At 47.0% G+C, this 16,821-nt stretch overlaps 1 protein-coding gene across 1 annotated transcript in view; it reads right to left on the minus strand.

Annotated features, from left to right (window-relative positions):
* NHEJ1 (non-homologous end joining factor 1) overlaps positions 1-16,821 on the minus strand; it is a 1,209,243-nt gene that overhangs the window by 1,022,890 nt on the left and 169,532 nt on the right. Inside the window, exon 3 of the mRNA XM_069616866.1 lies at positions 1,990-2,199. Coding sequence (XP_069472967.1) covers positions 1,990-2,199 — 210 coding nt within the window. The remainder of the gene's footprint in view (positions 1-1,989; positions 2,200-16,821) is intronic.

The following is a 16,821-nucleotide window of genomic DNA, read 5'->3' on the forward strand; positions in this document are numbered from 1 at the left end:
AGTTATTAACCACCTTCTCAGCTCGTTTGGCCAAATGGCCTGATCCCCTTCTTCTCCTTCCCCATTCGTTCGGGCTTAAACGGCTTCTATAGCTGACCCCAAACATTGGCTCTTCAGTTGCCTGTTATTGTCTTACTATGCCATCAGGATTCAACAGTTGTTCTGCAATGGACCAGACGCTATATAGAGCCAACTGGAGGCTAAAATTCGAAGCATTTATGCTCTGGTACCAAAATTCGGGATCTTTAATATGATTTAAATTGTGCACACATTTTCCATTTTTTTAATGTACTCCAATCCCATTAATGGACATGCTTAGCTGTCTCTGGCACCATATTGTTCTAACATACTCAACACATTCGATCCACCCTGGGGACTTGTCGTTGTTTGACCACCACCGCCATAACTGGTAGATGGTAAAGTCTCAATAATAGCATAAATCTTCTAAGCTTAATTGAGGGGTATTTTTGAGCCTGTTTAAATGTATAGAGCATATACTGTACATACTTGTACCTTTTCAGTTTCACTAAGTGATTGAAATTATTTTGCCAATCCCATGTATCTATTTGTTTACCCAGGACATATTCCAAGTTCTCATTATCTTCCCCCCATTGTGGGGTGCAGCAGATGTCTTTAAAGAACTGGTCAATATGTGCTGTTAACTCCGCTCATTTTTTGCTACGGATATCTTCTCCCATGCTGGCCAGCAACATATTGGTTGGATCGTTACATATTTTAATATATAACTCTGCCCTCTTTTTAAGGACCAATGATTTGAGGGACAACAATCCTAGCTATAACCGTATAATAGCCTTAGGGATGCACGGTGGTAGCCCCAGGAGTTTCCTCTAGAATTGACCCTCCAAATTCTGTAGCCATTCAAGATCCATGTCAAAAAGTGATTCTAATCCATAATTCATCATGGGTACCAGACATTGAATATACAATTGACGTGCCCCCCCCATATGGAGAAGCCGTATGGGGGGCTCATTCACCATTGATGGCATTTCCATCCCAGTATCCAGTAATGTCAAGACGCTCAGTGTGTACATTGATGCCACCCTTTCTCTACCTAGATAGGCCAATGCCATTGCATCTTCAGTGGCATACACCAATAAGTTAATCAGTGCCTGCAGACTTTTTCTGTTCACTGACAGCTGCCTCACCATTGCCCGGGCACTCATTGGTTCCAGGCTAGATTACTGCAGGCACGGCAGCTCGTAACATCAATAAACTTCAGGGAATTCAGAACAATGCATTGAGGGCCGCCCTAAACATCCCGAGGCGTGAACACATCTCAGCTGCCAGAAGTAGTGTGCACTGGCTACCGGTCTGTGAGCGCATGATCTTCAAAACATTAGCCATCATCCACAAATGCCTCATGAACTCTTCCCCTAGGTACCGCTCTCAGAAGTTCATAAAGGCCCTAATGGCAAGACCTATCCGCTCTTCACTCACTCACCTACCCATCACCCCCAGATTTAGGCTAAAGAGGTGGGGGGGTAATGGTCACGTTCATGGCCTCCAAGAACTGGAAGACTTTACCACAGGCACTAAGAGCAGAACAACTGTACTGGACATTCAGAAAAAGCCTTAAGACCCTGCTTTTCTTCCAGGACTTGACTATGGTCTGACCTATCCACCAACACCTTTGTACTAAAATGTATACTGTCTACTGCTAATGTTGTAACCAGTGCCTTTAAGTATCTGGATTTGGAACACTTTATAAATGCAAACATGAATAAATAAGTTGGCAGAATTCCAAGAACATCCATGGGTAGTGTCCCCCTCTTCATAGTCCATCTCTTTTCTATCTTCACTTCCAATGCCTATAATTTTAGTTACACCACCACCTGCCAGCCAAAACTAAAAATGAAAGGCACATACTAAGACTAAAGGGGAGAAGCACAGAGCAAATAGAGAGTTTTAAGGACCATGAATCAAGACTTGAGGAAAGAGAGGCTGGGCACTGCCCAGTGCCAGGCTTACCATTCCAATGCTGGCTTCGTTACAGCGGAAGTCCCAGTAGAACGGTAAGCCAGAGAGTTCACTTTTCACACGTACAGAAAGTTTGCTGTGTATCTGCTCACAGGTGAAGGAGGCAGATCTGTTCTGTCTTCCATCTAGTAGGGGGAGCATCAGCTCTGATAAATGCTTCAGGAAGGAGGAGACTGGGGCTTTTAAGCGCTTGTTCAGTTCCTGAAGAGAGAGGAGAGAGCGAAGTGAGCATCGAGTGCTTAATATGGACACACAATCCACTGAACGAATACGGCAACAGCAATGGAACAGAGCAATGCCAACCAAGAGACTGCATGGAAGCTATATGGTATTGGTCGGCCCCACCATATAAAAGGTAGCATTCTTCCCAATGAGAAAGAGAAGGAGATCTTTCCAGTTCGATTGTTTGGATCTTCTGGCAGCACTGAAATGATTAAGATAATACTCCTAGTTCAAACAAGTGCCCCACTTTACTCAACCGGTTAAAACGGCAACAGAATACAGGGCTGCACATGCCTTTAAACACCACTAGAACATGCAGTCTGCCCAAAATGTAAAACAAGCGACTTATTTACAAATACACATTCTGATTAAATGTAATCTGACGAGGGTGTGAACGCCCTGGCTTTTTAAAGTTTTATTGCATAATAAAATAATGCAGGTAATTGGGTCTCTGAAACAGACCCCCTTTTCTTATAAAAGCACCATGCCAAAAGCACAATACATATACCTCTGCTGCAACAGTGATATCTGCAGCTGTTGCTCTCCAGTGGCACAGGGCAGGGTCAAAAGTCACATGCACATTCCTGACAGCTGCTGGGACACCAGGCACCAGAGGCTGCATTTTTACTTTACGTTATTCATTTATATACATGAGGAGCAATGCTCTTTTGATCACAAAAGAATGTACAATAGATAAGAAATCAGATTTGACGGGAAGCGGTGAGCGTCTTACAATGGGGGGGGGGAGGGGGAGTTTGAGGGACATTCTGACCAGGTTGTGGATGGGAGTAAATGGATCAGTCACTGGGGAAAATACATAGGTAGACGTAAATAGATTAAGGAAAATGAGCATTGGACATTTGTAAGTGCAGGTAGGTGGTACAGCCAGCTGTGCTCAGGATGTGATCATGGGTGAAGTGCTAGAGTGGAGGCTTAGGAAGTGAGGGACAAAGGCGGGTTAGAGGCAAGGGAAAACGGTTAGCTAGTGGGCAGATGAGAGTTAGGTTAAGAGGGAAACTCGTAGGCGAGTAGCTATAAGTTTAGTTCTGAACAAATCTGTGTGGACTGTTTCTTGGATGTCCGGGGTAAGAGAATTCCATGCAAGTGGAGCAAGAAGAGAGAATGAGCGGAAGCACAGGGAGCGCAAGGAGCCACAAGGGTAGTCGAGGAGTGTCTGGTAGCTCTTCTTCATTCCTCCATGGATGCTGAACCCCATAGTCCCTCACTGACACCTCTGTGACCTACTGATTCTATTGTTCCACTAAGACTCAGGTCAGCCTGGAGGGAAAGGGGAATGGGATAAAATAACAAAAGACACAGGAACTCTTCCTGGATCTCTGCTGGGCTCCCTGTACAAGAAGTTATTACTAGGCACTTTAAACTCCCCACTTTTCTCTCATCCCTCCCAGAATTACCCGTGTATCCTCTGCCACTGCCTAGAGGATTTTATTCAGCTGTAGTTGCACTGGATGAACACTGTATGCTTGGTAATAATGTTTTAGAAACACTTTCTTGTACCCTTCATGTCCAACTTTCAAATAGAAAAGTCTTATTTGTAAAGTCTTGTATTTGTGAACATCATAACCTTTCTTTTCTTCTTGAAACTCTCTTCCTATTTCTGAAAGCGTTAATGCAAATGTGTATCTTTATTCACCATTTTTACCACAACTATCAGTCATTGTACTGCTTATCCAAAGTGCCTTTTAAATATTTGAATTATGCAATCCTCATCTGTACTTTTATCTCCTAGAACTAAAGCAAATATATAAAAACTCCAACTACCCTAATGCCCAATAAAATGGCAGCCAGAGTCCTCAGAAGAGCAACGAGCTCTAAAGTGACTGCAACGCTAATACTCCTGAAGTTTATTCACTCTGTGAGATCCCGCATGGTCGTCTACAAAAGGTAAGTTCATAACTTTGACAAACTGTCTTCATTAAATTGAGGCCTCGTTAGCGCGAGCCTTGACTTGAAATGCCATCTAGTGGCGACTGCGCGCTCCCGCCGTTAACTTTAGCTTCTTACTGAATGTATTTCACCAGCAACCTGTGCAAGACTTCTCAGAGCTTATCTGACCGGGTGTTTTCTATTTTAAGTGAGAACGAGTGAGGAACAAAAATAGTTGAGCTTTCCTGCTGACGATATGTTTTACTGTAGAAAATGACTGTCTTGCTCGTCACAATAAAAGCTGTTCTCTCTCATAAACATTGCTTTGTTTATACCGCACTTTTAAATGTTATAACTGAAAGGAATAACAGAACACCAGTTGTTTGCAAATTAAGCAGTCTAAACAGCAAATTCAAATTACCAAAATAAAACAATAAGCAAACTTTCATATTGCAGCACCCCAACCAGGTAATAGTTGCTGCAGCTGTTCTTCCTGAATCTTCAACTTCTGTCCTTGTCACCTTTTTCACAGATAGGCCTCAAAGGAGTAAACCTAAGACATGACTTCTTCTTATGATAATTCCGATGAGAGGCAGTTGGAAAAAAAGTTCAACTCCAACCTGTCCTTAACATTCCATTATGGAATGTTACTCAAGGGAAACTCCATCTTGTCCTGGGTTAGTGCCCAATCCTCCATCTTGTGAACAGACTGCTGCAGACGTCTGGATAAAAAGGTTAAGGAACTTGGCATGCATTTTCTTTTTCTTTTGCAACCCCCTGAAACGGTCTGTGCAGAATTAATCCTGCATGTCCTCACTCCCAACCTAGATCTTGTACCCCGCCTACCTAGAACCCTGACAAGTAGGCAGAGCAGCGATTATGGTAAGGCTGGTAGAGTTGGATAGATACAGTGGTGCCTTACCGTGAATAGATTTGTGAACCAGGAGAAGACATTTGAATCTGGCACTGTTTTACATCGTCAGCCATCCAGCCCTGTGACGGTACGAGGAACTATGTGTAAAGTCAAGGAGATCATAGAGAGTTCTGGTAGCGAAGATAATGATCTTATCGAGACGACGGAAAGCATAGTTGGGGAGACCAAAGAGGATGCTGGCACAGTAGTCCAGTTTAGAGAAGTCAAGAGTGGCTAAGAGATCCTTGGTGGTGTTGAAAGGAAGGAGGTGCCTGATTTTTCTAATATTTATGAGGTTGAGGCGAGATGCTGTTCCAGTTTTGGAGAAAAAAAGTAGAGCTGGTGTGAGATGGGTCATAGGTGATGCTGAGGTTTCTAGCTGAAGAAGAGTAGGGGAAAGTGTCCGGTGGGAACTGTATAGGCAGAGGAAGAGTCGAGAGAGAGAGCTTTTGGCAGGGAAGAGAAGCACCTCTGTTGTGGTAGAGTTTAACATCAGAGAGTGCGAAGCCATCCATTATTAAATGGCAGAGAGATAGTTTGATCGAGATATCAGAAGAGAGCTCAGGAAAAGGGAAGAAGATTTGGATGTTATCAGCAGAGAGTTGGTACGCGACCTCAAAGTAGGAGATTAGTGCCCCAAGAGCAGAGGTGTAGAGTGTAAAGAGGAGCAGACCCGAGACAGAACCTTGTGAAAGACCAACAGTTAGAGGAGTGAGTGGAGTGCTGTTATTGCTCCAGGAGACAGAATTGGCGAGGTGAAAGGTACGATTCAATCCAGGCAAGGGTTTGATCGCGAATCCCAAGAAGAAAGAGTATTAAGCAGATCAAAGTGATCGACAGTGTCAAAGGCAGCAGACAGGCCAAGGGGAATTAGGATAGAGGATAGGTTTGAGTGCTTAGCAGAGGCAATGAAGTTGGACACATTCATGAGAGCAGTTTCCGTGGAGTGACTGGAGACGAAATCTGCTTGTAGGGCATCTTGAAGGTTGTGAATGTCTAAATAATGCGTAGGACAGTTGAACACAACCCTTTCGAGTAGTGCGGAAGGAGACACAGGGCGAAAGTTAGCCGGAAGGTTTGGGTCAGCCCCTTGATTTTTTAGGTGCTTCAGCACCTCTGACACAAAATGTAATAATTGTCACCTAATCCATCTGGTGGCAGTGTCTACTCTAAGAATAAGCTATACCTGGTTATGGTAACTAATAAGACCACCAAATTAGTAAAGGTACACCAATTGTATAACAAACACAGGTCAACCCTGTGAGCCCAGACCAGCATACGAGGGCAATGTGTGTTCATGGCTAGTCTGGAGATCTCCGCTGCTCCCAGTAAGACAATGGTCAGGATGCTGCCTTCCTTTGATTTACACAAGAGCTCTCACCGAGAGATCTCATGGGAACACTGCTTCGAAGGGACACTCACATGAAAAAGGCCAGCCTCACACCAGGGTGTTGCACACCAATGGGCCTTTGAAGCCTGCAGGCTTTGGAAGGGGGTGGATTTAGTAGTCAGAGTGGGGAAATTGGACCCAAGAAGGGCTTCCACCATCTTGCTTTCCTGTTGGGGTTTTTCCCTTTCCTGTCCCCTCGATTTGCCACAGAATAAGGCACTCTGGGTAGGATGCAAGGTGGCCAGAGTCACTTGGTACAATGACAGGGATTGGACCCCTTTAAGCAGACATGCCTTTGTCCAATCTCCATTAACAATATGCCTTTATAAGGAATGAGTCTTCCCACTCCTTCCGGGATTCAACTTTGGACATGAAGAAGAATACATCTTTGTATTCCTGTTGGGCATACAGTCCATTCCAGGGTCCTGCACCATAGTGGTGAAGACAGAAAGCATCAAAAGAAGAGAAAAACTCTGCTCATTAACCAGCCCCAGGATCATTGGGGGTGAACTGCTGTGGGTTGCTGCACAAAGAGGTGCTGGTTCCGCGGCTTGACATGGCTCAATATCATCTACAAGTCCTCGATGTTCTGCTGTTGATAGAAGTAATGGACTTGGTGCACCAGTGTTCACCAAAAGAGCCACACTGAGATGGGTCTCTAGTCTGCTTTATTTCTCCTCGGGCTGAAGGTAATGAAAGCACCTCCAAGCACCCAAGTGTCCTGGTCCTCATCTACAGGGAACTCCAACGTTTTGAAGCTGAAGCTGATGTACATTCTGTTCACTAGCAATATTAAGGGATGGGTCTCTCCCTTTCGGCATCAGCTGCCTTCACCCATATGTAGAAGGGCATTTCAGGGTACATAGCGTTCGGCAAATCCAACTTCCACATAAGATGAAAACACTTTAAATGTTATATAGATGTGCCCTAATGTTTATTTATAGATTGTCCCAAATGTGCACAGTTAAAATCACATAGGTGTGTCTGTTTAGTCTCAGCTCCTGTTAAGTGTTTGGGTTAAACGAACAAAGCTCGTTTAGGTTACAAGCAGGAGCTAAATAGCTCCCAGTTCCCCTCAATTTCGAACCCTGCACTTTAACCCAACCATAGCTCCTAGAAGTAACGAAGAGGGTGGGGTCTGTCAGTTCATTTAAAAGTTAATCCTAGCAGGGTACCGGTCTTGTGAAAGGATCCTAGTGGGATCCGACTGGGACATCTCTCAAGCCTAGTATATTCCTTTTTCAGCTATTCAAAGGGTGCTTTGCTCCTGGGGAATCCATTAGATGCCAGTAGCTAAGTATAGAGGGAGTTCTAAAATAGTGGAAAGGATCTTTCATTTGCCAGAGTTCCCATGCTGCCTTGGCTCTGCTCATACCCAGGTCTTCCTAAAAAAAAAAAAAAAAAAAAAAAAAAAAAAAAAAAAAAAAAAGGCCTGCAAAGATCTTAACTTGCCCCAATCACTGCCTGAACAGGCTCCAGGGGTCTGTCTTGGATACAGCCCAGACACCAGATTTTGGAAATCCGCCTTAACATCCAAATAAAATACGAACATGTCACTTGAGGGAAACAATATGGCTTTCACCCCTGCGAGGGACGGCCAAGGCCGGTAACATACTCGGGCTCTCAGTGAGGGCTGCAGGCCGTTACTGGCCATGGCCGCCCCCCACAGTGGGGGTGAAAGCCATTCACATCCTGGAGTGCAAATGTTTTTTTTCTTCCTTTGGAGATTGGTGGCATAAGCAACGCTATTCTCCAAGGGAAGAAAAAAAATGGCTGCTGCCCAAGTCCCTTTTCCATTTCTATGGCGGCTGGGGCGTGAGGCGCCCCGGACCAGAGCATTAAAGGCATACTCTAGTAAAAAATGTTATTGTCCCTATGGGTCGGCCATGTTTTTTTAAGGCTAAGTGGGTCGATTTTAGAAAACTTTCCTATGGACCATACTCGAGTTTTCATCCATTAAACGCACGTGAAAACAAGCACCTGTGAGCCGCCATTTTCTGATAATCCTATCTTTTCCCCGATCGCCCTGGCAGACCTGCTTTTGCGGCACTAAATCAATTCCCCCGCCCCTGAGCCTGACATTATCAAAACATTCATATTCCCCGCCTCTCTCTGTGACGTTTCTGTGCTGCGTAGGCAAACGCGCCCAGTCGTCTTCTGCGCGACCCCACACAGAACCCGGAAACCAACACAGATAAACTCGCAACACAGCGCGCCACAATTCGGAATATGAAACTGTACTTTAAAATGAAACAGCAACACGGTACATTTGGTAAAGTACATTTATTTGACATTAAATGTTTAGAGAATATTCATCAATTGCCATATGAACTCCGAAAGCCATTTATTTTCTTTTATCTGTATCCGCAATAACTGTTCCGTTTAATCTTGAGTTACGCGCTCTTCCATTATGGCACACAGGGTGTTCATTTTCGTAAAAAGAATCACTTTGTAAGCACGGTGAACCGCAAGGCTGTTCCATCAACTAGGCACTAGTCCAGCCTAAAGTTCGTTATGTTACTTCTAGCCACTAGTACAGTGTAAGGGCATGTGGGCCCTTGGCGATCGTCCCATAATATGGTGATCGTGCTCCAGTTGTTGACACGAAGCTGCAGGAAGACTGCTGAATGGAGACACACTTATGTGGATTGCAGGGGGGCGGCCTGCTTCAAGGGGAGGCCTGGCTGGAGACACGGGGTCTGAGGAGGCCATGTGAACAATGGCCCCTTGGCGTGGGACACCTTTTGAAGTGTACATGTACTTTGGCACCTTGGCCGTTTGCGCCCCGGACAGCCCCCCATGCCAGCGAGCATCCACCGGCGCGAATCGCCTTTGATAGAGGGTGGTGGGATGGATGGGCCTGGGGCGTGCAGATAAGGCACAGGAAGACTGCTGAATGGAGACACACTTCTGTGGATTGCAGGGGGCCGGCCTGCTTCAAGGGGAGGCCTGGCTGGAGACACGGGGTCTGAGGAGGCCATGTGAACGATGGCCCCTTGGCGTGGTGTCCCACGCCAAGTGTACATGTACTTTGGCACCTTGGCCGTTTGCGCCTGTCACAGCCCCCCATGCCAGCGCTCATCCCCGGGTGCGAACCGCCTTTATATGAATATACAGTATATCGCCTTTATAGGGTTGCATGAGAAGGGACCCTGAACTGAGCGTCACTGCTTTGGTGGAGGCGTGCCGCCTCCTTTACTGGGGCTGCCTCTGCCTTTACCACGTCCTCTCCTATTACCCCTGCCGTAACCCTGGGTAGACTGTTGGCTGTTGTTGTTCCACTGTGTACCCCTGCCCCTTCTTGATTAATAATATACATTCAGGCCCCTTACCTTTTAGTACCTATAAGAGTCAGAGGTGGCAATGGGCATCTGTGTAATATTAGACCAGGAGTAGCCGATGGATCATCCCCTAGTTGTCTTAGCTCCAGACTCCCATCACCCCCAGCGAGAGTAGATAGACAATGGAGAGCGGTCATTGGAGTTGTAGACCAAACATGTTGCAGGTGACAGGTGCAGGCCATCTTACTAGTGGTAATGGCTTCTCAGAGAAGATAGAATGAGGAACCTGCTGCACAGTTTCCCATGCTCACACTTGTCTGCAAACAACTCAATCTGAAACGTGTGCCTTTCAACCTCCAGCTGCCTTTGGGCTGTGCACAGGAGCCAGATACCACCTACATGTATCCAATCTACTATATGGTCGTCCATGAGTAAATTACTTCTTGCTGGACCCATCATTTTTTTTCCAGGTGTGGATGCTTTGCAGGCCACACTTTCTTGCAGAAATAACCTTCCCTTTTTTCTTTACAACAATCAAAAAAGAAAAAACAAACTCGGGTGTCATCCTGTCCCAGACCCATGTATCATCTTTGCTGGCTTAGTTTTCAGCATTCGCTTTTTTGTTGCTTATCTAGTATGCTGGGATTCTCCTACCCAACACACCAGGAGCCGTTGTTCGACATGAGGCGGTGCTGCTGATGGAGGTATGGGCATGCCGTAGTGATCACTGCAACGAAGCACTGAGACGAGTGTGGGGGGCTGGATGGCTCTCGATTAGGGCCCACCCAGACCTCAACTCGCTCCAGAGGCTGTGCCAGGTCTAAATGACGAGATGGGGCAGCTGGCATGGGAACCGATGCATGAGCTGGGCCCTGCAGCGGGCAGCTCATGAAAGGCAGCAATGCAGTAAATAAGGTGAGCCCGTCTGGAGACAAGGAAGATGGAGGCGAAAGTGCATCTTAGTAACAACTGGGCGGACTCCGCTGGATAAGGCGTTAAGGCCCAAGGACGCTAGATTGACCAAGACTACAGTCACTGCTTATGGTGGGAACCCAGCTCACACTGTTGGACATTAGAAGCCAGGGATGGGAGCAATGCATTTCTGCCTCCACAGAGAGCCTCCCCTCCCCCCATCCCTGCACACTAGCACCCCAAGGTCATATCACACTGACTCAACTCCTTCTCTAACACTGGAGAAAAGACACTTACATGTGTGTGTATATTTTCCCCATGCCCGTGTTTCTGCAACCTGGTTAAAAGCCTTGGTGCAGCATTGCAGCTCATACGTTGTGTGTGTTAATGTTAATCTGGAAATAAAAGAATAGAACATCCTCCTGCAAGAGGAGAAGAGACAAATAGAGAGAAATATTTCCATTGACGGTTGTGTCTTCTGATGTACCGAGGAAGAGGGAGACACAGTGCCCCCCCCCCCCTTGCTTTGGTATCTCCCAGGTCAGCCAATGGGGGAAGATCAATTAGACATGATGGGTGGCATCATTCCATACAGGTCTGAGAAAGTGGTCTAGTCCCATGCAGGGAGGAGAAACTGGAGCGAGTATCATGGTCTAGGTGATCCAAGGTCGCGGAGGACCCTGTCTCTCGTTGCACCATGTAGGTCAGACACCATTCAAAGGCAGTATACCCTTGAGTTTAACTGCATTACTGTACTTCCATCAATCCACTGTGGTCCCATGCAGGAGCTGGGACCAATAAGAACTGAAGCTAAAGGGTTGCCAAGGCCTGCCCACTGTACCCAGTATAATCAGAAATAGGGAGAACGGAAAACATCTAACGTGTGCTTAGGTATTCATAACCTATTTGAAAGAAGAAGTGGTGGAGAAATATATATATATATATATATATATATATATATATATATATATATATATATATATATATATATATATATATATATATATATATATATATATATATATACACACATTACTCACCGTAATCGTATTTCTGATGCTTGTATCTGCTTAGATTCACATGCTGTGCATAGGCCGACATCTAGTGGAAGCTGCGGAGTATTACAGTTTGTTTTTCGAAACTCGAAAATGGGCATCGACACAGGGCGTGCCAGTAATACTATCCCTAGTGTGACGTCCACTGTGCCCAAGATCCCTCACGCGTCTAGGATCCTCAGATTGTATTTTTTCTGACATGAGGTAGCATGAGGAGTAGCGTGAGTACAGATAATCCAAGCAGATAGATAGAGAAGTAAGACTACAAGCAACCATGTGCCTTCTCAGAGGGGAGGCAGGGTGGGTCGCATGTGAATCTAAGCAGATACAAGCATCAGAAATACGATTACGGTGAGTAATGTATCCCTTCTGAGGCTTGTGGAATCTGCTTAGATCACATGCTGTGCATAGATTAGCGAGCAGTACCTGAAGAAGGAGGTGGGATGTGAGAAGGGTCATGAGCAAATAAGTGTCTTAGAACCGCTTGTCCCACCTTGTGTATCTGCCTTGGAATGGGTGTCAATGCAGTAATGCTGAGTAAAAGTGTGAATAGAGCTCCAAGTAGCTGCTTTGCAAATGGTGTCAAGGGGTACATTTGCAATGAAAGCCAGAGTGGCCCCAATGCCTCTAGTAGAGTGGGGCTCCTGGTGTGAAAGGCAGAGTTCTTTCAGAGAGTAACACAGCTGGATACAGTAATAATCCACTTCCAGATGGCATCTTTAGAGACGCGATCCCCTCTCTGCCTGTAGCTACGGAGACAAACAGCTGATCTGTTTTCCTTAGAGGTCTGGTCTTATTTACATATTAGAGGCACATCTAGGGTGTGTAGTTTCACCTCAGCCGAGCTTTGAGGGTCCTGGAAGAAAACCGGAAGCTCGATGGACTGGTTTACGTGGAATTTAGATATAAACTTAGGTGAGAACCTAGGGTGTGTGCGTAAAACCAGTTTGTCTTTATGGACAGTAAAGAAGGGATCCTGCACTGACAGAGCCTGAATTTCACTGACCCTTCTTATAGAAGTAATAGCTACTACGAAGGCCGTTTTATAAGTCAGGTGTTTGAGACTGCTTTTATGCATGGGCTCGAAAGGGGGGCCCATGAGCTTAAATAGCACCACATTAAGGTCCCACCCTGGTGGTGGGTTTGAAATAGGAGGGTGAAGCCTCTTTACTCCTTCCATGAAGGCTTTAACTACTGGTACTTTCCACCACGAGACCTTGTTATGGGAAGTGGTGTATGCCGACAGGGCTTCCAGGTGTACTTTCAGTGAGTTAAAAACCAATCCTGCATCTAGCAGGTGGAGCATGTATGTAACAATAGTGGAAGGAGTGCAATCAACTGGGTTGATTTGTCTACTCTGGCACCAGATAACGAATCTCTTCCACTTGTCAAAGTAACAGTGCCTTGTGTTTGGTTTCCTAGATTCTTTAAGGATGTCCATACACCTCTGTGGTAAATTGAGATGTCCAAACTCTATGACCTCAGGAGCCATGCTGCCAGGTTCATCGAGTTGGGTTGCTGATGCACTGTTTGACCTTGGTGCTGGGACAGTAGGTTGTACCAGGCTGGAGGTTTGATGGGCTCGCACACAGCCATCCTGCGTAGGTGTGGGAACCACGGTTGTCTTGCCCACATGGGAGCAACTAGGACGAGCGTCATCGACTCTCTGTTCATCTTGTTGACCACCTTCCTGATGAGGAGTTGGTGGAAAAGCGTACGCAAACATCCCTGACCAGTTCATCCACAGGGCGTTCCCCTGGGAGTCTGGTTGGGGGAACCTGGATGCAAATCCTGGGCATGGTCTGTTTTCGCTTGTGGCGAATAAGTCTATAGTGGGGAAACCCCACTGAGAAAAGATGTCTTCTACGACCTCTCTGTGTAGAACCCATTTGTGTTCCTCTGGGAGGGAGTCTCTGCTCAGAGCATCCGCTAGGGAATTGAGCTCCCCTGGAACATGTTGTGATGACAGGAAGATGTTCCGTCTGAGTGCCCATATCCAGATTTTCTGGGCAAGCTTGGACAGATTTGGCGAACGAGTCCTTGTTCAGGTAGAACAGGGCTGTTGTGCTGTCTGTCCGGATTTGCACTGACAGGTCTAGTAGGTGGGGCTCGAACGCTTGAAGCGCTCTGAATACTGCCAGAAGCTCTAGCAGGTTGATGTGGTTCTTGGCGACTGAGGGAGACCAGAGACCCTGAGCTGTGTGGTGGAGATGGTGAGCTCCCCACCCCGTCAGACATGCATCGGTAGTGACTACTGCCTGTACTTCGGGATCGTAAAAGGGTTTTTCCTGTGCAAGATTCTCTCTTGTCCACCAGTGAAGGCTTTGTACTAGTGTTGGCAAAACGACCACTAGATCGTCCCACTGACCACTTGCCTGAGACCACTATTTCGCCAACCATTCCTGCATGGGACGCATGCGCAGGTGCGCGTGGGGCACCAGGTAAATACATGACGCCATCATGCCCAGCAAACGCATTGCTTTGCGTACCGTTATTTGGTGATGGAACTGATATTGCAGAATTTGCAGTAGTATATTCCGAATTCTTTCCTCTGAAGGAAATGTCAACCCATCTTGAGTATCTAGGATTGCTCCTAGGAACTGTTTGGAGGTGCTTGGCACCAGGCTTGACTTTTTCTCGTTGATTGAGAAGCCCAATTCGTGGAGGAGGTTGATAGTCCTTTGAATGTTTGTCCTGCAAATTACTGGGGTTTCCCCCGTTATGAGCCAGTCGTCCAGATAAGGGTACACCGGGATTGCCTCCCTGCATAGGTGTGCAGCCGCCACCGCCAGTACCTTGGTGAATACCCTTGGTGCCGAAGCTATCCCGAAGGGCAGTACCTTGAATTGGTAGTGCCGACTGTCCACCTTGAAGTGCAAGTACCTTCTGTGCGCTGGGAACATGGAAATATGAAAATAGGCATCTTTCATATCCAAGGTTGCCATGTAATCCCCCTTTTTTAGGAGGGGGATTACCTCTTGTAGAGTAGTCATACGAAACTTTTGGGGCTTGACATACTTGTTGGCAGGCCGTAAGTCCAATACTAGGCGCATTGTCAAATCTTTTTTTGGCACAAGGAAGTAAGTTGAATAAATACCCTTGTTTACCTGGTGTCCCGGGACGAGTTCTATCGCGTCCTTTGCTAGCAGAATGGCGATCTCATCGAGGAGAATCTTCTGATGTTCTAAAGAGTGTACTCTGTCGTGGAGGATGGTTCCGGGGCCGCTGCAGTAGTTCTATATAGTACCCTGCGGATACTGTTGACAGCACCCATCTGTCTGATGTGATCCCTTCCCAAGCCTGGGTGAAGTTGGAAATGCGTCCCCCCTACTGGGGTTGCGTGAGAAGGGACCCTGAACTGAGCGTCACTGCTTTGGGGGAGGCGTGCCGCCTCCTTTACTGGGGCTGCATCTGCCTTTACCACGTCCTCTCCTATTACCCCTACCGTAACCCTGGATAGACTGTTGGCTGTTGTTGTTCCACTGTGTACCCCTGCCCCTGGGAATAGTTTGATCCTCTCTGGGAATTCTGGCCGCGTGGGCGACGAAAATTACTATTCCCTCTCTGGTTAGGGGGTTTATTGGTTAACTGGCCAAGGGACCCGAGTGTCTCGTATTCATCCTTGGCATTCTTCAGCGCGTCCTCGACCGCCTTACCAAACAACAGATCGGCTTCCACCAGTTTGTCCAACAATGCCTGGGTTTCTGCCTTAAAACCAGACTGCCGTAACCACGCATGTCTCTTGATAACAGTACCTTCTGCTATCAATCTGCCTGCGTTGTCCGCGGCGTCAAAAGTTGCTTTTAAAATGCAACCAGACACGGCTCTACCCTCTGCGGAAATTCGTGCTAACTGGCCCTTTAAGGGTTCTGGTGCAGAGGCTATGAGTGCTGCGACTTATTCCCACTGATGGCAGTTGTAGCTGCTGGCCAACAGGGTGGTGGAGTTTGCAATCCTTGCCTGATAGGCGGACGTTGAGGCTACTTTCCTGCTGAAACCATATAGTTTTTTGCTCTCATAGTCTGGAGGAGCTTCGGACGATACAAGGGTGGTCCAGCCCTTTTACGAGTGTTGGTGACAACTAGGGAGTCTGGCTTCAGATGTCCTCTTATATAGAGAGGGTCAGAGTGGGCTGCCCTGAAACGTTTTTCAACTCTGGGATTGACATCTCTGGTGAGGTTCGGGTTCACCAGGGACGGGTCTATCCTTCGCTGAATAGACTTAAGGATAGGGATGGTCTGGGCAACAGGCCTCCTTTCTCCCTCTAACTCCTCGGCGAAGTCCCTCTCTTCCTGGACACCGTGGGTGTCAATATGGAAATGTTCTGCTGCACGTGCGAGAACCTCGTTCAGGAGGGGTTGGTTATCGACAGGGGAGTCGGTAACCGGGGCTTCCTTCTCTACCGGGGAATTTACTCTGTAGGTTTCAGGGTCTTCCTCTTCCACTTCTTGGTCCTCATCATCCCCATAGTAGCCCGTCCCGGTTTGCTCTTCTACCATGCCAAAATCTTGGTCCTCACCAAGGGAAGTCTCTCCTTGATACAGTGAGTATGGCCGTGAGTATGGTTGTACCTCGAAGGGGTCTGTAGACCTCATTGGTGTCTCAAACCGGGGCTTCTTACTCGGGGGGATAGGATCATTAGAGCCTGAGGGTGTAGCCCCTTGTGGATCATATGAAAGGAAATGGTCTGGATTTTTATCGTAAAAGTCTGCCAAAGACGACATCCTTGACATGACCCTATCTATGTCATCACTCGACCATTTTTTGGAACTGGGAATGACTCTCTCAGAAAGTCTAGGAGATTTATCTTGAGTAGATTTGCTGGTTTTAGAAATATCAGCAGACCTGGTCTTGTCTGTCTGTTTAGGAGGAGTGGAGTGTTTCACAGGTGTGGAAGAGTGCAGAGGCTGCTTCTTCTGCTGTTTTCCCCCCTCCCTGTGAGTGGAACAGTGTTTTCCCTGTCCCTTTGTGGCTCCGGAGGTTTTCGACGCCTGGCGTCGAGGATCAGGGGTAGAGTCCCTGTCCTTCGAACATGGTGCCGCGCTGATCTTGTCTGCGGGCTCCGACTCCTGGAGCGCGGCCTGGGGGTGGAAGTCGTCTTCGTCCTCCGACGACCGAACTTCTGTTCTGCCTAGGGAGCGAGGCACTCTTGGCAAGAGCGGA

Source organism: Ambystoma mexicanum, chromosome 9, assembly GCF_040938575.1.
Source record: "Ambystoma mexicanum isolate Mex_15411 chromosome 9, UKY_AmexF1_1, whole genome shotgun sequence".
Classification (NCBI taxonomy): Eukaryota; Metazoa; Chordata; class Amphibia; order Caudata; family Ambystomatidae; genus Ambystoma; species Ambystoma mexicanum.